The sequence below is a fragment of the Salvelinus fontinalis genome, chromosome 30 (genome assembly GCF_029448725.1).
Source record: "Salvelinus fontinalis isolate EN_2023a chromosome 30, ASM2944872v1, whole genome shotgun sequence".
NCBI classification, from domain to species: domain Eukaryota; kingdom Metazoa; phylum Chordata; class Actinopteri; order Salmoniformes; family Salmonidae; genus Salvelinus; species Salvelinus fontinalis.
The window spans coordinates 39,401,082-39,427,337 of record NC_074694.1 but is presented as its reverse complement, the minus strand read 5'-3'; the positions used below and the strand labels follow the sequence as shown (position 1 = coordinate 39,427,337).

General features: G+C 43.9%; 2 protein-coding genes across 6 annotated transcripts in view; one reads left to right on the top strand and one right to left on the bottom strand.

The window, feature by feature from the left end:
* Positions 1-14,468, top strand: part of LOC129829198 (arf-GAP with dual PH domain-containing protein 1-like) — a 32,455-nt gene extending 17,987 nt beyond the window's left edge. For 3 of the 5 annotated variants that reach the window (XM_055890811.1, XM_055890814.1, XM_055890815.1), the window contains 6 exons: positions 3,982-4,094; positions 4,400-4,564; positions 8,280-8,363; positions 8,452-8,586; positions 8,738-8,966; positions 13,709-14,468. In XM_055890811.1, the coding sequence (XP_055746786.1) occupies positions 3,982-4,094; positions 4,400-4,564; positions 8,280-8,363; positions 8,452-8,586; positions 8,738-8,966; positions 13,709-13,737 (755 nt within the window). In that variant the 3' untranslated portion in view covers positions 13,738-14,468. The remainder of the gene's footprint in view (positions 1-3,981; positions 4,095-4,399; positions 4,565-8,279; positions 8,364-8,451; positions 8,587-8,737; positions 8,967-13,708) is intronic. The other 2 variants (XM_055890816.1, XM_055890812.1) reach the window with 1 other exon arrangement.
* A 3,555-nt stretch (positions 14,469-18,023) lies between these two features.
* Positions 18,024-21,547, bottom strand: LOC129829197 (transcription factor Sox-8-like). The gene is made up of 3 exons (XM_055890810.1): positions 20,907-21,547; positions 20,292-20,539; positions 18,024-20,067 (listed from the first exon to the last, which is right to left on the bottom strand). Exons 1-3 carry the CDS (start codon positions 21,311-21,313, stop codon positions 19,307-19,309), a joined length of 1,416 nt encoding a protein of 471 aa, XP_055746785.1. The 5' UTR covers positions 21,314-21,547; the 3' UTR covers positions 18,024-19,306.
* Between the last annotated feature and the right edge of the window lie 4,709 nt (positions 21,548-26,256).

Genomic DNA, 26,256 nt, shown 5'->3' with positions numbered 1-26,256 from the left:
ATGCAAAGCTATGGATGCAGAGCTATGCAAAATCAAACCAACAGATAGTCCTTTAATCCATTGCACTCAACAGTGGCCACACAAATGCTTTTTGTGAACTATGAATTTGAAGAAAGGATGACTTTGAGGCGTAGAATGAGGGCAGAGTGAATATGTCTGGCCTTGTGTTCTTCCTTGGTGGTTGTTTGTGTTCTTGCTAAGGTGAGGCAGACAGTATAAGTGTCAATGTCAGTGAATGACTCATGCTCTTATTTCATTGCATGAAAGCACTCTCGCTCTTATTGGAGCCAGACTGGACTCTCATTGATTAAAGATGACCTCATCTGTTTACTATGAGATTCTCCTTCCTCCTTGGGCACGCACGCACACAGTAGTGATCCGCGGGGTTGACTCATAACCCGCAGTTATATCCTCAGGGTGGTCGGGTTTAGGGTTGTGCAATATTGTGTGGACGAAGGGCGGGTGGGTAAAGAGAGACCAATGCATTAAAAATCCATGAATGTACAATTCTTCACATCTATAGGCTACTTTGAGGTTTTCCCGTTCAGAATTTCTTCATCTGGCATTCGTTCGGAAGCTTTAGGGCCTAACTGTATGGGCACCAAATACATGCTGTTTTTTTTGTTTCAGCAGAACATTACTAGGCTACTCTGTTAAGGTATCACGGGATCCGGCAGAGAACAACCAGTATTAAAATAAAGTACAGAACAAAGTTTGTATTTACATATTATTTTGATTTATTTGCTGTCCAGTGAAATTAGTGCAGGTGAATATTTACAACAGCAGTCCTCCTGATAACGGTAAAGAACGGGCTTATATGCCCACAATAACCCAGCGCACCCGATTGTAGAGAGACCATACCAATGCGCACTTAAAGTGGATACATGAATAGACCATCGTTATAGGCACAACAAGGAAATCAAAAACAGACCGCAATAAACATACACCATATTTGCTACAGTTACGGGTTAAGCAATACAATGGATTGTGGGTGGTTGCGGGTGATCAAACAGCTGACCTGCGCATGACTAACATGCACATGTGCATGCACAAGCATGCACGCACACACACACACACACACAGCGCACACAAACAGACAGACACACACACGCGCGTTTGTTTTACTATCCTTGAGAGGACCGAACAATTGATTCCCATTCAAAATCCTATTTTCCCTAACCTCTAACCCTAACTCTTAACCTAACACACCCAATTTGTAAGTCGCTCTGGATAAGAGCGTCTGCTAAATGACTTAAATGTAAATGTAAACGCTAACCTTAATCCAAAACCCCTAATACTAAAGCTAACCCTAACTCTTAACCCTTAATCTAACCCTAAAATAGTATTCTTCCTTGTGGGGACCGGCGAAATGTTCCCACTTGTCTGAATTTTCCTTGTTTTACTATCCTTGTGAGGACTTCTGGTCTCAACAAGGATAGTAAAATCAAAAACACACATACTCCTTTCCTTTCATCTTAATTACACTTACACACACACACACACACACACACACACACACACACACACACACACACACACACACACACACACACACACACACACACACACACACACACACACACACACACACACACACACACACACACACACACACACACACACACACACACACACAGCTATATGTATGTGATACATAGGGATGCATTGGGCAGGAGATTTGTATTTGATTAAATCTATTTGCATCACATAATATTTGCATCGTCTATACATTTGCATCGGCTGTACCCAGGGTTAAAATTAATAGATCCATAGGTCCTACCCTCATCCAGACATCTGTCGCTTCTCTACCCTCTTTAGGGCCTTATATGTTCTGTTACCTACAGTACCTGTCAAAAGTTTGGACACACCTACTCTTTCAAAGTTTTTTGTTTATTCAATGTGAAGACAACAAAACTATGAAATAACACATGTTAAATCAAAATATTTTATATTTGAGGTTCTTCAAATAGCCACCCTTTGCCTTGATGACAGCTTTGCATACTCTTGGCATTCTCTCAACCAGCTTCATGAGGTAGTCACCTGGAATGCATTTCAATAAACAGGTTTGCCTTGTTAAAAGTTCATTTGTGGAATTTCTTTCCTTCTTAATGCGTTTGAGCCAAACAGTTGTATTGTGACAAGGTAGAGTGGTATACAGAAGATAGCTCTATTTGGTAAAATACCACGTCCATATTATGGCAACAACAGTTCAAATAAGCAAAGAGAAACGACAGTCCATCATTAAGACATGAAGGTCAGTCAATCTGTAAAATTTCAAGAACTTTGAAAGTTTCTTCAAGTGAAATCGTAAAAACCATCAAGTGTTACGGTGAAACTGGCTCTCGAGAGAACCGCCACAGGAAAGGAAGACCCAGAGATATCTCTGCTGCAAAGGATAAGTTCATTAGAGTGAACTGCACCTCAGATTGCAGATTGCAGCTTCACAGAGTTCAAGTAACAGACACATCTCAACATCAATTGTGCAGAGGAGACTGCGTGAATCAGGCCTTCATGGTCTAATTGCTGCAAAGAAACCACTACGAAAGGACACCAATAATAAGAAGAGACTTGCTTGGGCCAAGAAACACAAGAAATAGACATTCGACGGGTGAAAATCTGTCCTTTTTTCTGATGAGTCCAAATGTTAGATTTCTGGTTCAAACCGCTGTGTCTTTGTGAGATGCAGAGTAGGTGAACGGATCTCCCACCGTGAAACATGGAGGAAGAGGAGGTGTGATGGTGCGGAGGTGCTTTGCTGTTCATACGGTCTGTGATTTATTTAGAATGAAGGGCACACTTAACCAGCATGACCTCAACCCAATTTAGATGGTTTGGGATGAGTTGGACCCCAGAGTGAAGTAAAAGCAGCCAACAAGTACTGAACATAAGTGGGTACTACTTCAAGACTGTTGGAAAAGCATTCATCATGAAGCTGGTTGAGAGAATGCCAAGAGTGTGCAAAGCTGTCATCAAGGCAAAGGGTGGCTACTTTAAGAATCTAAAATATATTTGGATTTGTTTACACTTTTTTTGTTTACTACATGATTCCAAATGTGTTATTTAATCGTTTTGATGTCTTCACTATTATTCTACAATGGAGAAAATAGTAAAAATAAAGAAAAACCCTTGAATGAGTAGGTGTGTCCAAACTTTTGACTGGTACTGTACATCTTCCGTAGAGCAAGGAGGGTGGTGGTAAACTAGACTCCCAGTGCTCAATGGCAGTATTGATTCTGTATGCAGAGAAAAGGGAGGAGTGGGGGTTGTTATTGATCGATGAGGTAATGCAAGGTGAATAAATCACGATGAACTGGGAAAGGGGGAGATGCCAACCTCTGTCACCAGGGGATGGAGAGATGAGAGGGAGGAGACAACAAGGGATAGATGAGGAAGGAGAGACGTCGGGGGTGTGGGACTTGAGGGGTGTTGGATGGGAAGATTGAAAATGGGGATTAGCAGTATGTCATGCATTGATACAGTATCTGTGAGTGTGTATGAGATAGATAGATAGATGGGGATACAGTGAACCGAGATTCGTGGGAAGGAGGAGAAAGGAAAATAGAGAGAAAATAGAGGGGGAGGAGGGAGAAAGAGAGAATATGAGCGAGTAAGAGAGAGTTGAAGAGAGTGTGTAGTCTGTAATGAATTATACACAGTGCTCTGTACTGCCACTTAATGAAACCACTTCCTGTCTGTAAGAGGTCCAGAAATAGACTGGAAGGACTAGAGTGCTGTGTCATTGACATGTAAAAGAATGTATAGTACTTTACCATCAGTGAGGTAATTGTTTCTTCCTGCCTTTTGTCCTATGACTTCCTCTCTCGTGTACTCTCTTTCACCTGAAGCCCCTCTCTCTGTCTCTTCATCCCTCTCTTTCTGTCTCCCTTTCTCTCTCCCTTCATACGCTTTGGTATTTCTTGATTACACCAGAGAGTTATTTCAGTATGTCTGAGTTTGTCTGGTGGGTTTCTATCTACCCAGGGTACAGAGAGGGGTTTCTATGGAAACGCGGGCGAGACAACGGCCAGTTCCTCAGCCGGAAATTCATCCTGTCAGAACGAGAGGGGGCGCTCAAGTATTTCAACAAGCAGGACGTAAGGCTGGAGTCAACACGTGTTCGCTCACATCTGCACATGCTCTCACACATAAATACAAGCATGTTCCTGGGAAACGTAATCTCCAGCTAACTTATGCGACTAGCTTTCAGGTTAATCATCTCTTTCAAGTTAATCGTGAATACTTGTAAAGCACGCTATGTAAATGTGTCCACAAGGAAACGAAAACAAATACCTCAACAGACTTAATCTCCTTACCTATCTTTTTGTGTTTACTGTAAACATACAGTATGTATTATTCGATGTAACGATTTATACGTATACTGTGTTTATGTACCGTACAGTTTGTGTATCTCCCCCAGGCGCGGGACCCCAAGGCGGTGATGAAGATCGAGACTCTCAATGCCACGTTCCAGCCGGCTAAGATAGGCAACCCTTACGGCCTGCAGATTACTTACCTGAGAGACAACAGCACCAGGAACATCTTCGTCTACCACAGCGACTCCAAGGTGAGGCATTATGGGTGACTGTGACCAAAAGGACTCTGCGGCTCTGTATCCTGGTCCCAGATCTGTTTATACTGGTATAGCCAACTCCTATTGTATAATGTGTAAATGCACGGAATTCTTAGAGGTATGATGAATCATCAATTGAACGGTACACCTAATATGGCCGCTGTTCCTCATATGAAGGAACACTGATTTACTTTTTTGCTCCACTAAAAGTTTTGCGATTATGCTGCGGTACTTAGAGGTAATTTGTGGTTTAGTACGGTACCCTGCGTCACCACTTCATTGCTCCAGACCAGCACAAGGGGGAGTTAGAGCACTGATTATGCTTTTGGGTCCTACTGTGTCTCTAACTGACAATGAATGGGCAACATAAACCTAAATAGAAACTGATAATTGTGCACGACTTCAGTATTACTTACTAAAACTGTTGTTACACTAAGGTTTTTATTATTTTATTAGGATTATTTTGCTCTTACTGTATTACTGTATGCCACTCCCGACCGGTCACATTGTACAGCGCCTAAGTGGCGCAACGGTCTAAGACACTGCATAGCAGTGTAAGCTGGTTTACTACAGATGCTGGCTCAATACCTGTGCCAGCCTCGGCTGGGAGACCCATTTGTTGATTGTAGGTTTTTGGTTTCTCTCCCTCTAAAAACAGAAATAAATCATTCTAAATAACAAACTGGCTTTATTTACAAATTAGAAACAATGTCTACACCCATGTTCAAGAATGGCCTTTTTCCTCTCTTATTTTACTGTAGTGAACACGAGGGGAGACAGAGAGCTGGTTTCAAGCGCAGGGCGCAGCAGGTGTTTATTGCAGAGGACCACAGGAGGAAGCAGGTAGCTGGGTCCAGGGGCAGGCAGAAGGTCATACACAGGGGGTCCAAAGGGGCAACAGTACAGGCAGGGAAAAGGCTAGTAACGTAGTCCGGGAGATCAAGCAATAGGTAGATAACAGGAAATCCGATAAGCTAAAGTACAGGCAGGGAATAGGCAAAAGGCATAGTTAGTGAGACAGGCAAAAAGTATCATACACGGGAGGAGTAACTCACCAGAAAAACAGCTCTTTGAAAGACGTGTGTCACAAAACAAACAATACCTCACAGTGATGGGGTGCAAAGAACTGAACTAAATAGTGTGCGATAATGACATACAGGTGTGTGAATAGGTGATCAGAATTCAGGTGATTGGGATCTGGAGAGTGAGCTGTGTTCAGGGGATCTATGTGTTTGAGAGTGTGAGCTGGAAGCAGACGTTACATTTACGTTATTTGAAAACAAAATCATCTCCAAAATATTGTTATTTGTTTAAACAAAGCGATTATTATTATTATTAATTGAGAATGATATAAAAGCCTGTTGGATATTCTCACAGATATATTATTAACCCTGTTATTAGCAGGACAATATATATTGGTCATATTGGTCATGGCTCCTGAGTGGCGCACAATGAGATTGCCTTGTAGTTCTCCAGCTGTATTCACTGAAAACGTGCGAGATTCAAGGCACGAGGGTAGGGGGTACGGGATGGGCCGCAGAGCCGCACACAGAAGGCCGATCTAGCCCATGGGGAAGGGAGGAGGAGGAGGAAGGGGGAGGGGTCCCACCCCGCCAGACTGGCAGCACTAAGGGGCATTGCACTAATAATGGCGCTGACTAGGGAGACGTTCCCGCTGTTCTGTTCTTAGTGCCAGTCTGCACGTTCAAACTAAAACAATGTAACTAATAATGGCATCTTTATGCTTTCATTAATAAAATAATGATAAAATACTCTTTCAAAATGCTGATGTTTATTTAGTTATGGATCCATTACTATGGGAATAAATATCACTGAATTACAGCAATATCCTCCAATCCTCTATATGTAATTATTGGCGGAGAGACACGTCATATTTTTCTATATACTCTAGGCCTAACGCAGGCGACATGAGTCTCACTAGTGTTGAGTAAAGTGCTGTTAAAAGTGGTGTAGGTGTTATTTATTTAAAGCGCATATTGAAGTTAGAAGCAATTGGATTTGAAGCAATAGCCTACAACTATTTTAGCACCATTTTGCGCTGCTCTGAGACAAGCATGGGGACTGGTCTTGATAAATCAATGAGATTTCTATTTTCACAGAATCTCTGTTTGGGTATGTTAGACTTATGCTCTTAGTGTAACCTTTATTTAACTAGGCAAGTCAGTTAAGAACAAATTCTTATTTACGAGGACAGCCTACTCATTCCTCCCCATCGGGGAATTGAACCCCAGTCTTGTAAGGTTCTGCTTTTCTTTTCTTAGTCAACCTTGTGTTCTTGAACATAGCCCTGTTCCTTTGTGTTCTGGAACGTAGCCCTGTCTTTAATTTTTGATCATAGATTTTTTTAAATATTTTTTATTTTAATTGGCAAGTCAGTTAAGAACAAATTCTTATTTTCAATGACGGCCTAGGAACAGAGGGGTAACTGCGTTGTTCAGGGGCAGAACGACTTGTCAGCTCGGGGATTTTATCTTGCAACCTTGCGGTTACAAGTCCAACACTCTAACCGCTAGGCTACCTGCCGCCCCAGGTAGCCTAATTCACCTGTGTTCGTTTCTCACTTGGTCTCATCAGCTCCCTATTTATTTCAGTTCTTTCTGTTTGTATGGTTGTGAGCTATTGTTTGTTTTTGACTACCTACCTGTGTTTGACCATTGCCTGCCTGCCTGTGATCACGATTCCTGCCTTCTGCGAAGGCTTAGTAAACATCTGCCACACTCTGCGTGTGAATCTACACATTTTTCTCCCTGAGTATTCATTACAGGTCTCCCGCGTGCCCGCATTCTTTAGTACAGCCACTATTGAAGGCTATCAAATGCTCTTCTGGTGGTCAAATTAGCACTAGCTAGCATTAATGGTACCAGTGGTTCACACTTAAAAAACGTGTCATAGAATTCTGCGGCACCATACAAGCTGCGCCGCAGTATACCGCAACTTTTAAAGGACGAGCCACTGCAGTCTGTTCAACTAAATTTAAGTCTCTACACTCTTATAAAAAAATGGGTTCCAAAAAGGTTCTTTGGATTTACCCATAGGAAAATAGTTTTCGGTTCCAGTTAGAACTCTTTTGGGTTCCATGTAAAACCCTCTGGGGAAAGGATTCTACAAGGAACCCAATATGATTCTACCTGGAACCAAAAAGGTTTCTTCAAAGGGTTCTCCTTTGGGGACAGCCGAAGAACCCTTTTAAGCTCTAGATAGCACCTTTTGCTGTTCTGGATAACCAAGGGAGAATGGAAATCAACATGTCTAGATATCTATTTCATCAGTAGACGTGTTCTTCACTGTGACAGCAGTGAATCCTGCCGTGTAATCTGGTCAGTGGAGCTGGCTAGAGGAATGTGGAGGGGGTTGCAATCACACACAGAGTTGTTGGCTGGCGGGCTGTTTTTCTCTGAGGGTTTACTGCTGTGCACACAGGTGATCATCTCTCTCAGTAGCAAGTCACCCTTGTCTGTGGGTTAGGATGAAAGGCACAGCGTGTACAGCTGGTTAACAGACACGATAGCAAGCTTGAACAGAACAGTAATATTAAAGCTGTTTTGTCGTGATATAATACCTTGATCACGTCTCGTAATGTTCCATACTGTAGCAGGTTTACGGTCTTCTCAATGCAGGGATGACTCTGAATAAAGCACGTATCTGACTATCTCTGACTAGGATGCTTTTGTGTCTTTTGTTTTGGTAGGAAATGGTGGACTGGTTCAACGCTATCAGAGCTGCCAGGTTCCATTACCTTCAGGTGGCCTTCCCTGGAGCCAGTGATGAGGAGGTGAGGCCACAACATATATTTAGAAATGAGTATTACCACTATTAAACACAATTAAACAAATCATTTTCTCTCTTGTCTTTGCCTTCAGCTGGTGCCCAAACTTACACGTAGCTTCATGAAAGAGGGCTTCATGGAGAAGACAGGCCCAAAGCACACAGAGGGCTTTAAGAAAAGGTGGTTCACCATGGACGACAGGAGACTCATGTACTTCAAAGATCCTTTGGTGAGGAGACACACACCCTACCCTAAAATTAATCATCCATTCTGAATGAACCTACTTGTCACAACTTTCTATTCTGTGGCATACAGCATACTTTATTCTCTGATCTCTCTCACGCTCTCTTTCCCCCCGCCTCTCCCCCCTCCTCTCTCAGGATGCCTATGCAAGGGGAGAGGTGTTCATCGGCAGTAAAGAGAACAGCTACACCGTGCTCCCAGGCCTTCCCACCTCAACACAGGGCTACCACTGGAACCATGGCATCACCATAGTAACACCAGACAGGAAGTTCCTGTTTGCCTGCGAGACGGAGGCGGAGCAGAGGGACTGGATCGCTGCCTTCCAGAGGGTCATCAACAGACCCATGAGACCACAAGAGTACGCAGGTAAGTCATGAGGCTGAATTACACCGGCGTACTTGAGTATGCACTACATTAGGTGTACTCTTGAGTAGGGCTGTTACGCTGACCATATTACTGCTGCACCGGTGGTCACAAGTCATGAAGGCAGTCAAATTCCACATGACCATTTAGTCACGGTAATTAGGATTCTCCAAGCTCGGATGCTGCTGAAGGTCATTAGTAGCCTACCAAACGCGCTAACTTCCTGGTACTCAGCACTCTATTGTCCCTCTAATCACTCTGACATCAATGCAAATGTTATCGCAAATCCAATCGGACACTTCATGAGTGCTCATGTTGCGCAACATTTCTGCAATTGCGTGAGAAAACAGAGGTTTGATGGCCTCTATTAAAAAGAGGATCCCATCAGCTTTCTATAGGCTAGGCCTACAAAATGTTATTTATCAACTTTCCTAACATTAAGCACATTGATTCCCTTTAACACAGGAGCATAGCCTATCTGGCTGGCATGAAAATGAACCATGGGAAATGCGTTCTCCGTTCGCTATTTAAGTGTATAGTTGTCACAACTTCTGCCGAAGTTGGCTCCCCTGCCTGTTCGGGCGGTGCTCGGCGGTCGTCGTCACCGATCCCTTTTTCCGTGTTCTGTTTGTTTTGTCTTATTAGTTGCACCTGTGTCTATTTGTGTTTGCCTGATGGGCTTCCTTATTTAAGGGTAGTATACCCGCCCTTGTTTTGTGCGGGATTATTCTTATGTTACGTGTTTGTGTTGTTGGGTGTGTTCGTGCTCCGGACCGGGTACCCTGTGTTTTGGGTTGGTCCATATGTTTCGCGCCCTGTGTTTTGGGTATTGCTTTTGGTGCCATATTAAAGCACTTCTCCCTATGGAACTCTCTGCTCTCTGCGCCTGATTCTTCCCTCACACACCTTGTCATCCGTGACAATAGATGACATGTATTTTTTTCCCCATGCCCCTGTGTCGAGACAGGTGCATGATAATGGTCCATTCTAAATCAAAACTCATTTCACACATATATTATACGTAAAGACAAAATTTAAATTAAGAATAGTCTGATGGGTGACAATATTAGACTATCACTTGTGAATGAGGTATTATCACTTGTGAATGATGCCCAGCTTGTGCAAGAAGCTCATATCTTTTTTTTGGCAACTTTTTCAAATCATAGTCCCCTGCATGTACCCTAGACCATAGGTCTATATGTTTTGATAAGGATCGTATTACAACTAAAGTGGCCAAATAACTTGTTAAAATGATGCACATGAATCCTCTTTATAACCAGTGTAGAGCCTAACTGGCCTACATAAGCAGCGTGTGAGTTTCAAGTTTGGGGAAGGTCATTTTCACCATAAAAATGCACCTTTATAATAAAGCATTACACGCATAATCACATTTGCCATCACTTTTGAGAACAGTGTTTTCTTCTAATTGATTGCATTTTGGAACATTCGTGCTTATTGCTAAACGATCAGCCTCATTGCTTTGAAACGTTTTTTTTTGATGCAAGTGGTTGTATTTATTTGGGATCTATCGCATCCCACAACTGTCTCAGAGTATGTTTGGAATATTTATGTATTGCACAGAAGCACAAGTTGACCAATAGAATAGGTCAACTTGTGTACTATGGGGGATAGTAGATTGACATAAGAAATTGCTTTTGCTGTTCGTCAGGCCGACTCATCTTGTTGGCTGATGAAATGTAGGATAAATGTGGACAGTTCTAACGTCTTCAATGTGCGCCTCAGAGTTCAATAAGAGGGAAGCGCCCAGATGTGTCCCAGATGCGTCCCAGATGTGTGTGTCTTCATTCACTTGTAGCCTACTACTTAGCTGAAATGCCTGTGAGAAGGACCCGATCACGGGCATGAGCTACAATTGTCGGGAAGTTTGCATACACTTAGGTTGGAGTCATTACAATGTGTTTTTCAACCACTCCACAAATTTCGTGTTAACAAACTATAGTTTGGGCAAGTCGGTTAGGACATAATACTAGTAATAATGATAGTAATTTTTCCAACAATTGTTTACAGACAGATTATTTCACTTATAATTCACTGTACCACAATTCCAGTGGGTCAGAAGTTTACATACACTAAGTTGACTGTGCCTTTAAACAGCTTGGAAAATTCCAAAAATGATGTCATGGTTTTAGAAGCTTCTGATAGGCTAATTGACATCATTTGAGTCAATTGGAGGTGTACCTGTGGATGTATTTCAAGGCCTACCTTCAAACTCAGTGCCTCTTTGCTTGACATCATGGGGAAATCAAACTCAGACTAAAATTATAGTATTCCACAAGTCTGGTTCATCCTTGGGAGCAATTTCTATTTGTAGGCAGAACTGAAAAAAGCGTGTGCGAGCAAGGAGGCCTACAAACCTGACTCAGTTACACCAGCTCTGTCGGGTGGAATGGGCCAAAATTCACCCAACTTACTGTGGGAATCCTGTGGAAGGCTACCTGAAACGTTTGACCCAAGTTAAACAATTTAAAGGCAATGCTACCAAATACTAATTGAGTGTATGTAATCTTCTGACCCACTGGGAAAGTGATGTAAGAAATAAGAGCTGAAATCAATCATTCTCTCTACTATTATTCTGACATTTTCACATTTTTTAAATAAAGTGGTGATCCTAACTGACCTAAAACAGGAAATTTTTACTAGGATTAAATGTTAGGAATTGTGAACAACTAAGTTTAAATGTATTTGGCTAAGGTGTATGTAAACTTCCGACTTCAACGGTACATCTGAGAGAGCCATGTGAGTGAGAGGTGCTTCGGGGTGCGGCAGCCGGGAGAAGGGAATTATAATTAGCCTATTATATTCAGCCCAAGGGCACAATGGCCACTTTGGCCGCAAAAGGCATGGATTTTTTAGGGGGCATTACCGCCACACAAGGGGGATGCCACCGGGAAATTTGAGTCTTGGTGAGAATATTATCAAGTGCTTGTCAAATTGTGAATGAGAACTGATGTAATGAGTGAAGCTTTTGACTTTTTTCAAATCATCACTAGAGTCCCATCATGCAGCCTTAGAATGTTTTAAAAAATCTTAACATATAGCCCAACGTCTGTATCACAACTAAAGTTGCATAAACAACTCTAAATTAAGCATATAGGACTGGTTTCTTTGTTAACCGCTCAACACAGAATAGCCACATGTACGCACTTCCATTGAAATCGTTTAGAGAAAATATCCTTTCTATTTTATGTTCAATTGTATTCGTCATACTATAAAATCATTTAAAAAAAATTATGCCACAGAATTCCAAGCAAATCTAGTCTGCTAAATGAACGAGTGTAGCCCACAGCCATATGGCATAGCCATATCAGTGTCACGCCCTGGCCTTAGTATTCTTTGTATTCTTTGTTTTCTTTATTATTTTAGTTAGGTCAGGGTGTGACATGGGTATTTATGTGGGTTTTGTCCAGGGTGATTGTAAGGTTTAGGGGGTTTATTTAGAGTAGTTGGGTTTATGTTTAGTATAGTTGTCTAGCAGTGTCTATGTTGTGTGTAGTTGTCTAGGAAAGTCTATGGTTGCCTGAATGGGTTCCCAATTAGAGACAGCTGGTTTCTGTTGTCTCTGATTGGGAGCCATATTTAGGGTAGCCATAGGCTTTAGTTTGTTGTGGGGAATTGTCTATGTCTGAACGTTTGTAGCCTGTGTGTGTGCACTACGTTTATTAGCTTCACGGTCGTTTGTTGTTTTGTTAGTTTGTAAGTGTTTTGTTTCGTTTTGCCTTCTTCAATGATAAAAGAAGATGGCTTATTTTCCACATGCTGCGTTTTGGTCCGTCTCACTCCCACACGATCGTGACAGAATTCCCCACCACAAACTAAAGCCTATGGCTACCCTAAATATGGCTCCCAATCAGAGACAACAGAAACCAGCTGTCTCTAATTGGGAACCCATTCAGGCAACCATAGACTTTCCTAGACAACTACACACAACATAGACACTGCTAGACAACTATACTAAACATAAACCCAACTACTCTAAATAAACCCCCTAAACCTTACAATCACCCTGGACACTACAAAACCCACATAAATACCCATGTCACACCCTGACCTAACTAAAATAATAAAGAAAACAAAGAATACTAAGGCCAGGGCGTGACAATCAGGGCCCAACATAAGAACAACTCAGAGTATGCTATTCTGTAAATTTTTTAATATCATGTTTCTTAAGACCTGTCAAAAATAAATAATGGATTTATAGTGATTGTGCAGGCTATATTAAATGGATTTATTCGTTTAAAAAAAAAAAATGTAGATGTTCCAAGATCTGCATCCGTGGCTGGTAGGCTATGCGTGGAAGCCAGCAGATGTTAAACACGTTTATGCTAACCGTGAGCCCGGCAGCTATTTTCTTTACAATCACCGGGTGTCACAGCTTTACCCTTGAGGAGTATGCATGTATGCAGATATTGCATCTTTGCAATAATATTTGCAGGGTATGTACAACCCCCAATGTAACTAGTCAAGGTCTCACAAGCAGTTGCTTGGCTGAAGCCAATGTTTTATGGCAGGGCTAAAACAAAAACCTGCACACCGGGTAACTCCCTAGCATCAGCATTGGTATTAATCACTATACTTATGGATTGATGGTGTGTTTTTAGAGGCAGTCCAACGCAGGTTAAGGAGTGATTGCCTGTTTATGTACTGTGCTGTGTCTATATGCCTATCTGTGATTATATCTCTATGTTGTGGTAACACTGACTGGTTTTCTGCTCTTCACCGTGCAGTGGAGGCCCATTTCAAACACAAGCCCTGAGACTGGAGCTCGAGCTGTCACTCTACTGGTCAGCTCAAGTCCCACCAAGAACAGAACAGACAGGATTTCTCTGCAGAGACCCCAGAAGAACACACGTCTCTACTGTACCTGGAGCGAAGGAACGAGATGATAGAGATGGAAGAAATAGATCAGAGAGGAGAGAGAAAAACAATAAAAGGTCTTACTTCTCCACCTCTTCTGAACCTGATGCCTTAACCAGGGGTTAGAGGTCAGGGGTCAGGGGATTTGAGAGGAGAGAAAATAACACTGAAATATCAATTCCCCTGCTACCGCTCTCCACATAGACTCTTCCACACTGCACCCCCGCTCTTAGTGTTGTGAGTGGTTCATCCCTTGTTGTATACTAATGAGTCATGTTCACTGTGTTTGTTGAGAGAAGTACTGTAATTGTAATTTATTGATTGGACAGTTTTGATGACAGTGGATTTATGCAATTTCTCTGATTGTTCTAAACGTATGCTTTTAGGCAGGGCTATACGCATCTCGTGGCTGTTTATTTTGAAATATAAATGTGAATGTAAATATTTTGTTACTTCATGCAACAGGGTTGTAATTGATTTAATATGAACTGATTCAATCAAATTGTGTTTATCATTGAAAGACACTAGATGGCACTCTAGGCCATTGTCATACATCACCCATGATGTGCGTTGTCATTCTATTGGTCTGCCGCTGTAATAAACTTGACAGGGATCCAAGCTGAGAACAATCCCGTTGACCGTGTCTCCTTTACTTCGGATTCTTATGATCAGATAAATAATGAAATCATGCTATTTGGTTTTCATCAACCGCTGGGCTCCCTCTCCCTCTCTCTGTCAAGGTTATCTTTTCTCTGTCACTCCTCTCTCTCCAGCGCAAAGGTTCCCGAAACTGTTCCGCACAAATCTACGCTAGAAAATGAAGGGAACCCCACTTTATTCATATTCACTCAATTCAAGGTCCAGCAGGGCTGTCCCAGTGCGTAATTACATGAAAGTGTATTTTAATAGTGTAAAAGGCCCTTAGTTGACACTCAAATGTTGTATTATACAGTAAACCCATTTGAAGAGAGAACAATTCATTTGTTTAATCAAATTTGAACCCAGTTCAATTTCAGGGTTTGGAAACCACTACTCTAGTAGTCTCTTGTCTTCAGATAATGTGTGCGGGTGTGCCTGTGTTTGTTTGTGCGCTCGTGTGCGTTCTCGTAGTATGCATGTGTGCAGAACGGATAGGGCCACCCTCCCGAAGCTGTGTGCTTCTCTGTGCTGACTGATGCGTGGACACAGACAGACACACAGCTGCCGTTAAAGGTGGCGGTTGGAGAGCTCAGACAGCTGTTGGAATTCCACCCAGGGAGAGTTCTAGTGTTAAGCCTGGGCTGGATGGACACTCTGAGGCGGGTGGGAAGTGTGGCTGAGCAGTTGTGAAGTGTGGAGAACCAATATGGGCTGAAGTGTGTTGACTGTATGCACAAACACCCGCACAAGGAGCATGATCATGTCTGTGCAGCTTACACATGCCCACAGACTTGGTATTGTGTGTAATTAAAAGTTCACAACAGTTCAATTATGTAGTAAATACTTATGGTAACGTTGTAATTGTTAGATGTGGTGGAGCGTTGATTCTTGTCAATTGGCGTGTCTGTGTGGGCATGTGATTATCTCTGTTTATTTGTTTGCGTAACTATAAGGACATGCTCCCGTCATGTCTCCATACATACAGTATGTGCCTGTTCTGTGAACTTCGTGCCTTTCCTGTGAACTTCCAGTAAATTGTACCACATTCACATCTCGGTTCCACATGGCGGGAAATCCTTGAGGGATACTCCTCCGTGTCTGTGTGTGTGTGTGTGTGTGTGTGTGTGTGTGTGTGTGTGTGTGTGTGTGTGTGTGTGTGTGTGTGTGTGTGTGTGTGTGTGTGTATGTGTTGGGAGGTTAGGATTAAGAGCTTCAGAGGGGGTCAGGCTCATGGCGCTGCAGCCCAATCGTCATAGTAACAGCTGGGATACAGTCGCACATGCTACCTTCACTCTTTCTTTCCCTCTCTCTTTCTGACACCTTTTTCTCCCTCCCTCAGTTTTCTGTAATCTCACTGACTTTCGGGTTCCCATCTGCTTCTGCCATCAAGACGAAGTAAATTAACATTGTCTTTATCTATTGGTAATACAGTATATTTTCTTATTTTAAACGTTTAGATTTTATTCATATGAAATAGTATGCTGCAAATGTACATGTACAAATGTACTGAATATATAAAGCGGATATAGCGTATGAGTGAGTTGGCAGATTTTTTTTGTCAGGCATCGAGACAGGCCATCCCTCTGTCTGCGAGATGGGGACTACATGCTTTTCCCAAGGACTGGCGCCAAAGCAATGTGCTGTGGTCACCGCGGTGAAGTTTCACGGTTGCTCTGTTTCTGGCATCGTGAACCATCGCAGACCACTGCAGACCACTCCAAGGCAAAGTTCTTTCTCTTTATAGGGATTGGAGTGGTCCAACCAGCCAACATGACGGGGGATTGAAGAACAGTTGATACACCCCAAAGGGTCAAAGGGCATTGTTTTTGGTTGAAATGAGAGGTGTACAATATCTGTGGGAACGTCAATGTCTTGGAACCTCCTTAGTCTTTCTATTGATGAATTTGTAGAAAATAGAAACCATTACTTAGATTGAACAACAGAAATGGGCCTGCAGTTCGAACAACTGTTGATCACCCTTTTGTCATTGTTGCACTGCACAGGAACAACTTGCCAGTAGCATCCTATTATTTTGAGACAGAGAATACCACATAGACAAGATCAGGGAGAAACTTGTACCTCATCACTTGCGTCAGTAGAGGTTTTAGGTCTAATTGACTGTTGTAAGTCTATTACATTGCTGCCCCAGTCTGTTTCAAGTGAGAGGTAATAACACCAACCCAATCAGCTGGTGTTTCGTGTTGGTAAAGCCTAAAGGGTGGCTACGGAGAAGCTACAGCACAAATCTAATGAAAATTCCCTGGATACACCCGCACACACAAGGGATCCCTTTCACTGCTTAAAATTGTATGATCCACTTATAGGCTTTAACTTCTAACAGCTGTAATGAAAATGAGAAAGATATCAGTAACTTTATAAACATGTTTCAAAATAATTAAGGAGACTAATTGAACAGAACTTAACGTGAACAGAACTTGACTTGGAAGGAAATTAGATAACATATGAAGCTGCTGTCTGAAAGGTGTATATTGTAAGTGAGGGTGTGTGTGCATTGATTTAAATGGGATTTGTAGGTGATTGAACAGTAACCCAAAATTGGTCGATTTTCCCATGCAAAGTCTTAGCAGAATTTCAACTGCCTCTGTGTGTTTTTACCAATCCAAATGAGGTGGAACTGCCTTCCCACCTGTACAGTATATATGACCATTTCTGTGGCGAATCACAGTGCGAGTCAGGTCTCCTGATGTGTCCCTCCACACTCCTCTGCCCCTCCGCCCTGGCTCCAGATCCCCGTGGCATCATGGGTGAGTCAATGTTAGTTCTGTCTGGCAGCTTGTTGTCGTTGGCGCCTCGTCAGGCCAGGCAAACTCCGGTAGACACTAACTCAGTGAGACTCACCAGATATTTTCACCATTCAGGAAGTAATTAAACGTGGGTGGAACCCCAAATCCTCAGCCGTCATAGCTGTAGTGAAGCCCAGGGGCAGAAACGTAGGGCATTTAGCATGGCCTACGAGTAAATATAGCAACCTATGAGCCAGGTACAGTATATCTGTAAAAAATAAAAATTGTTAATAGCTATGTTGGTCTAGGTACAGTGTCCGTTATTCACTGGATGATCAATCTATTCCAGTTGGACAAGTGATGATGGTGATTCATGCATCATTTGTACAGCCAAACTCCTGTTGTTATGCAATGCATCCTGATGAATTCTGTCAGCAACTCTTAACACGCTGTCTCCATTCTCTATCCTCATCCCTATCTCTCTTGTTGAGTTTCTGCTAAAATGTCATGGCAAACAATAGGCAGGACAGTCTGAGTTACAGCACACTGGCAGTGTACTGGTGGCTATACATTTAAATCTGTTCTCACAAAAAAAAGAGAGTATTCCGTTCACAAGCCACCCACATCCCATCTGTTCTGATCAGCTTCCCTGCGGTAATTGCTCATTAAAATTCAGAGCTTTTTGTCTGTGTCACTTGTTCACACGCAAGCACACGCTCGCAAACACACACACGCACGCTTCCCACTCACGCATGCACACACTCACAGCTTGGTAGTATGCCCACTCTCAGTAACTGCATGGCAAGCATCCATCTTGTCTTCAAGAAACTGCCCTACTACTCACAAACGTTAAGTTTATATGTCATTTGCAAAAATATTCAGAACTGCAAGAAAAAGGTGTGTGGGCCAACGTATTTAACGGCTCTGCATGAGTTCGTACAGTGGGTTTTGACCAGAGGCGGTGCCTCCTCTTGACAACGCTTCGCTCGGCTTGAAATTTGCACGAAGTAGAGAAGAGCAGACCTTTTTCTACCACTCCGCTAACAGGGTTTCGCCGCTCACCTTCCCACAATCCCCCGCACATTTCTCTGCGTGCCCTTGTTGAAAAGGAGGAACTTCTCCTAACCGAATTCGTTGTTGGTGAAAACCCTCTGCAATGCATTTATTTAATCGTAAAGGTAAACATAAAACAGCATAAATGCGTGGTCACGCGCACTAAATTCATCAGGCATTTACAAGCACCGGTTATAAATGATATTAGCTGGTTTTCATAGAGCCGGCATATAAATAATCCAGTTGACAAATCAAGTACAAAAATCCGATAATCAAACCTGGATTGCTCAATAGGCAGTCTCTCTATGTTTTTTTGCAGTTGCCTTTTCAGAAAGACAAGCCATTTCGGCCTTCATCCGCACAGAACTGCTGTGCTGGAATGGACATGTCTTCTTCAAAGGTTGACAAGTGCAGCAGATGCACAGGGCTTAGCTGTCCATGCTATATGACGAGCATGGTGGTTCCTGTCCTCAAACCAGCTGCCCAGTCAATCACAGCATATGGTATATCATTTTACTAATTTCCTTCAACCCTGAAATCTTGTCATCTCGATTTGTAGGAAACATAACTGAACACCTGTTGCCTTGAGTGAAAGTCCCCAGCGCTTTTTCTGACAAGGAATGGAACTGCACTGGAGTGATGAACAGTAACTAAGAAGTGGAATTACTATTCATTTGGTGCATTTGTTAAGCTGGAATGTGCATTCCAATATAAAACATGTTCATATAAAACACAAGTACAAACAATAATTATTCAATCTGAGATAAAGAGTTGAACATAAAGAAAGGCACTTAAAAAAGTTAATCTAGAATTGTATTCATTTGTGATTTCGTGGTCACAACAGAAGTGTGTTCCACATTTTTCCCACAGAAGATTCATGCATGATTGTGGGTAGAGATTCTCTGTCCATTCTGACAAAACCCGCAGGCACTTGTTCTTAGATCATGTCCAACCTTGAGCCTTGTGTCATGTCCTCACTAACACAGCAAAAACAGAAGAAAGTCATATCAGGCCCCATAGGCTGTCATGAATCTAAGGCCTGGTGAGTGTGGTATAGACCGGCTGCTCCCAATTTGAGGTGGGGCTGTGGGGCGGAGGGATGGCTACGCTGTTGATGAGCGGTTTGCCGTAGGGGCGGCGAGAGGAGTGGAAGTAGGGGTACTGATAGAGACCTGCGGGGTAGCTAGAGTAGGCACTGTAGTAGCTGGGGCTCTGGAGGTCTGCATAGTCACACTGGGGGCTGGGCAGGGAGGAGGAGGATGAGGAGGTTGCAGAAGAGGGGCCGCTTCCAGAGCTGAGGGGGGTGTAGTCGGGGTGGGGTGGCGAGGAGCTGTGGGAGTGCTGGCTGCTGTAGTGGCTGGGACTCAACTGCTCCGTTTTGATCTGCGTTCTGTGGTGAACGCCATCGCTGTTACTAGAAGACGAGGAGGAAGAGGGGAGCGCCGCCTCCGCTCCCACCCCTTTTGGAACCCAAGGCAAGGCATTGCTGTGGGAGTGGCCGTAGGAGGAGATGAGGGATCCAGAGGGGGGGTTGGATCCGTGCCCCCCGTGCCTGTGGTCCGGAGGCGCCGGGGCGGAGCTGTGCCCGTTGAGTGGCAGGTACTGGTCGAACTCGTGGACGTCAAAGGCATCCATGTTGCTGATGACATCGGTGCTCAGCTCAGAGATGTCCAAGTTGCTGAAGTCGATGTTCTGCCGTCCCCCATCCAGGGGGCGCCGGCCCTCATGTTTAAGCCCAAGATACAGCTCTGTCTTGGGGGTGGTGGGGGGTGTGGGGGGACCGTGTGGATGGCCTTCAGAAAAGACACAACAGATGCCTAAACGTTAGCAATGGCATACTAACAAAAGAACGTGCCTGAACACCTCAACCCTGAACCCAGGAGAGATACGTGTTCATGCAAGATCTCAATCAGTAAAAGAAAAGACCTGGTGACTGACAAACTGCGTGTTGCTATTGATTATGGATTGTTCTACATTCTTGCACAAATGTATCAAAAATGCTGGGAAATCCACTCACCTGTCCGCTCTGGATGATTATGCCCATTCCCCATGGAGGTCAGTCTGGCCAGAACAGGTTCAGCCTTGTACATCTGGCCTGGGTGGAATTGGGCCAGCTCAGCCCCGGAGTCAGAGTCACTCTGACCTGGCTTGGTGCTCTTCCTTCTCCGGGGTTGGTATTTGTAGTCAGGGTAGTCTTTCTTGTGTTGCACCCTCAGTCTCTCTGCCTCTTCCATAAATGGCCTCTTCTCGCTTTCAGAGAGCAGGCTGGAAATTGATGACAGGTTGGGTTAAGTTGTGGACTATTATAAGATGCACAATGCTGGATGTCACAGTGAATATCATTATCATCATCATTCTAAACATGCCATGTAGAATTAGGTTAATCATTATAACAAGGCAAAGTTGTGCACACATTTTCATGAAACAATACTAGAAAATAAACTAATAATAAGTATCTTGTAACTTGTCAACAATGAACATTGTCTACATCAATCTTCACTGCAGATTTTTGGGTTTGGTGCAAACAACATTTCCATAGCACATCTGTGCCATGTTCTATGCGGCACATTAGGTACGCAAATGTGTACTATACCCCCCATTAAATATATTTTCATTCGTTATCTCTACTGACCGCCAGAGCTTCCCCAAGGTCTTGCTGAGTTCGGCGTTGTGGAGATGCGGGTACTGGTCAGCTAGTTTCCTGCGCGCCGCCTGCGCCCACACCATGAACGCGTTCATCGGCCGCTTCACATGGGGTTTGTTTTTCAGAGACCGGTCTCCTCGTGTAGGCATCGGTACGAGCGACCAGTCGTATCCGTTCAGCACCTGAGACACCGCGTCTCGGATGCACGCGGGAAACCGTTTATCCTCCTCGCTGGTGTCCATTTTTGGGGTTATCCCGTTTCCGGGCGCCTGTCCATCGGAGCCGGTTGGAGAGGACGAGACGTCCGAATCCGAGTCGTCCTGCGACATCGAGCTGGCGGTTCCCGTTGGACTACATGGATGGTCGTTGAATGACTTACTCTTTTCCTCGGTCATGTTCAGTGAAAAATTGCTTTGGTCTATCTAGCTGCCTGTTGATTGTGCCAAATGCGCATTTTACGCACGGAGCCCTGAGTGACGAAAAGTGTAAATGTAAAATCCCAAATGCTGTTAATTCTTACCTATCACCCTGTTGTAAATTTTGTCATAATGGTCATAATGTCCACACTCTGAAATCTCAGTTTGATACTGACACATTTTGTTGTGCTAAGAGAATGTTGTTGGAATCTTGTTGCGTCCTCTCACTCCACCCCTCATATCTTATTGGTTTGTACATACACTGTAGCTCCACTGATTCCTCCCAATTGTGGGAAATATGAGCCAGTGATTTAAAATGTGTGTTATATACATTCTAATGATTCGTTTTGCTGCATAACCAATGTAAAATTGCTTATATCATTCAGACATTAAAACAGGATACTCGTAGACAAAATTAACGTGGTCAGAATTCCAGCTTTATATTCAGATACAATAACTGTGGAACCATATGTGCAAGGCATGAACTCTATGGACTTGCAACCTCATAGCAGACCCGCCTGTTCCACCTTTCTAGTTAAAAAAGAAATATGGGGTGATGCCTGTTTTGCATGTTATTTTGGCATTAATACGTGTCACATATCAGTTTGCAAACAATGTTAATAAAGCCGCATACAACCTTGGTTTCTTTTTTGCTTTCTTGAGTAAGGCAGCTCCAAAATGCAGGTGTTTCAGCCTAGCTCAGTGGTTTCTATGGTGGTGGGGCAGCCAGCTGAAAATACAGAGTGTAGGGGTTGGTAATGTTCTCTAGTTGCGCCGTGATTGGCTCAGTGTTCTGTCACTCATGGGGACACTACGTCACCGCCAAATCTAAGGTTAGAGCTAAAAAATGAAAGACCCTTGGGTGCTGCCATAGAGTTACATTAGAAGTGCCCATCCAAGAAGTCTCAAGGTAATTAGCCACAGGTATAATGACATTTTATCTACAGCAGCTTTGTTGGGATTTTATTTAACCATTATTTTACTAGGCAAGTCTGTCAAGAACAAATTCCTATTTTACAATAATGGCCTAACCAGGCCAAACCCTCCCCTAACCCGAATGATGCTGGGCCAATTGTGTGCTGCCCTATGGGACTCCTGATCCCGGCTGGTTCTGATACAGGCCAGGATCGAACCAGGGTCTGTAGTGACGCCTCTAGCACTGAGATTTAGTGCCGTAGACCGCCGCGCCACCTTCCTGTTCAAGTGAGCACAGCACAACAAGCTGAGTTCAAAAATGTATTGTATGCTGTTGTATAAATTATGTAATATGCTAGGGAGATATGTGCTGTAGCTGAGAAAGTAATACTAAGTGTATGTTGTGTAGTAAGCTGTTATTAGCTCATGTGCCTCACTCTAATAATTTGGTATTGTTTCTCCTCCTAATTTTGCCTACTGGTCTAACTTGGTGGTGCACATGTAGCCTATAGCCTGTTTTAGAGAAATGTAATAATCTAATATTGTAAGAGCTTTCATTGTCTGCTTATATCCCATACGGTTCTGACTTGGTGTACAGGGAGAATACTGAAAGAATGGCCCATGTTCTGAATTCTGTCGCTGTACATTTCAAAAGTGCTGAACAAATAGTTACAGTATATTGTCCATCCAAGCTCATACATTAATGTCGTAATCGAAATTAGATTTTGTGAAAAAAGATCAGGGTGCCTTGCGAGGATCAGACGACGAGTGGCTAATCTGCCCTTGCCTTCCGTCCTGCTAGCTAATGTTCATTCGCTGGAAAATAAATGGGACGAGCTGAAAGCACATATATCCAACCAACGAGGCATTAAAAACTGTAAGATCTAATGTTTCACTGAGTCGTGGATCAACGACGAAATTAAGAATATACAGCTGGCGGGTTATACACTCAATCAGCAAGACAGAACAGCAGCCTCTGGTAAGACACGGGGCGGGGGTCTATGCATATATGTGAACAACAGCTGGTGGCAGATATCTAAGGAAGTCTCGAGGTTTTGCTCACCTGAGGTAGAGTATCTCATGATAAGCTGTAGACCACACTATCTACCTAGAAAGTTTTCATCTGTATTTTTAGTAGCTGTCTACATACCACCATAGACCGAGGCTGGCATTAAAACTGCACTCAATGAGCTGTATTCCGCCATAAGCAAACAGGAAAACACTCATCCAGAGTCGGCGCTCCTAGTGGCCGGGGACTTTAATGCAGGGAAACTTAAATCAGTTTTACCTAATTTCTACCAGCATGTAAACTGCTCAACCAGAGGAAAAACATGTCTAGATCACCTTTAATCCACACGCAGAGATGCGTACAAAGCTCGCCCTCCATTTGGGAAATCTGACCATAATTCTATCCTCCTGATTCCTGCTTACAAGCAAATATTAAATCAGGAAGCACCATTGACTCGGTCTATAAAAAAGTGGTCAAATGAAGCAGATGCTAAACTACAGGACTGCTTTATTAGAACAGACTGGAATATGTTCTGGGATTCTTCCGATGGCATTGAAGAGTAAACATCATCAGTCCCTGGCTTTATCAATAAGTGCATTGAGGACGTCGTTCCCACAGTGACTGTACGTACATACCCCAACCAGAAGCCATTGATTACAGGCAACATCCGCACTGAGCTAAAGGGTAGAGCTGCCACTTTCAAGGAGTGGGACTCTAACCCAGAAGCTTATAAGAAATCCTGCTATGCCCTTCGACGAACCATCAAACAGGCAAAGCTTCAATACAGGACTAAGATCGAATCGTACTACACCGGCTCTGGAGCTCGCCGGATGTGGCAGGACTTGCAAACTATAACAGACTACAAAGGGAAGCACAGCCGAGAGCTGCCCAGTGACACAAGCCTACCAGACGGATTACCAGGACGTGTACTCCAAGCATGCGCTGACCAACTGGCAAGTGTCTTCACTGACATTTTCAACCTCTCCCTGTGTGAGTCTGTAATACCAATATGTTTCAAGCAGACCACCATAGTCCCTGTCCCCATGAACATTAAGGTAATCTGCCTAAATGACTACCGACCCGTAGCACTCACGTCTGTAGCCATGAAATGCTTCGAAAGGCTGGTCATGGCTCACATCAACACCATAATCCCAGAAACCCTAGACCCACTCCAGTTCGCATACTGCACCAACAGATCCACAGATGATGCAATCTCTATTGCACTCCACACTGACCTTTCACATCTGGACAAAAGGAACACTTTTATGAGAATGCTATTCATTGACTACAGCTCAGTGTTCAACACCATAGTGCCTTCAAAGCTCATCACTAAGCTCATCACTAAGCTAAGGACCCTGGGAATAAACACCTCCCTCTGCAACTGGATCCGAGACTTCCTGACGGGCCGCCCTCAGGTGGTAAGGGTAGGCAACAAAACATTCGCCACGCTGATCCGCAACATGTAGGCCCCTCAGTGCTCAGCCCCTCCTGTACTTCCTGTTCATTCATGACTGCATGGCCAGGCACGACTCCAACACCATCATCAAGTTTGCTGATGACACAACAGTGCTAGGCCTGATTACCGACAACAATGAGACAGCCTATAGGGAGACCTGACCGTGTGGTGCAAGGACAACAACCTTTCCCTCAATGCGATCAAGACAAAGGAGATGATTGTGGACTACAGGAAAAGGAGGACCAAGCACGCCCCCATTCTCATCGACGGGGCTGTAGTGGAGCAGATTGAGAGCTTCAAGTTCCTTGGTGTCAGCATCACCAACAAACTAATATAGTCCAAGCACACCAATTAGTCGTGAAGAGGGCACGACAAAACCTATTCCCCCTCAGGAGACTGAAAAGATTTGGCATTGGTCCTAAGATCCTCAAAAGGTTTTACGCTGCACCATCGACAGCATCCTGACGGGTTGCATCAATGCCTAGTATGGCAACTGCTCGGCCTCCGACCGCAAGGCACTAGAGAGGGTAGTGCGTACGGCCCAATACATCATCGGGGCCAAGACTTCTATACCGGTGTCAGAGGAAGACCCTATATATTGTCCAAGACTCCAGCCACCCTAGTCATAGAATGTTCTCTCTGCTACCACATGGCAAGCGGTACCGGAGCGCCAAGTCTAGGTCCAAGAGGCTCCTAAGTAGCTTTTACCCCCAAGCCATAAGACTCCTGAACAGCTAATAAAATGGCTACTATTTGCGTATAGAACAGTCTATGACTTCATAGGCTGGAGCCTGGCAATTTTAGGGTCTTCCTCTGACACCGCCTGGTATAGAGGTTCTTAATGGCAGGAAGCTCGGCCCCAGTGATGTAATGGGCCATCCACAGTACCCTCTATTCCGCCGTGCAGTTGGATGCCAAGCAGTTGCCATACCAAGCGGTGACGCAGCCAGTCAAGATGCTCTCAATGGTGCAGATGTGTAACTTTTTGAGAACCTTAGGGCCCATGCCAAATCTTTTCAGCCTCCTGAGGGGGTAGAGGTGTTTACATGCCCTCTTGTCACGCCCTGACCATAGAGAGCTTTTTTTTTCTCTATGTTGTTTGGGTCAGGGTGTGACTAGGATGGGTCATCTAGGTGTTTGTGTGTCTATGTTGGCCTGTTATGGTTCCCAATCAGAGGCAGCTGTTTATCGTTGTCTCTGATTGGGGATCATATTTAGGCAGCCATTTCCCTCTGTGCCTTGTCTATGTCTAGTTGCCTGCGAGCACTACATAACTTCACGTTTCGTTGCACTTTGTTATTTTTGTTTGTGAGTTTCATCGGAATAAAACATGTGGAACTCTATGCACGCTGCGCCTTGGTCTACTCATATCAACGAGCGTGACAGAAGAGCCCACCACCAAAGGACCAAGCAGCATGGCCAGGAGGAGCAGGGATCCTGGGCCCGGGAGAAAAGGGAGTGGAGGACATCATGGACATGGGAGGAGATTATGGCAGGGGACAAGACCATGCCATGGAAGCAGGCGGAGGCAGCGAAGGAGGA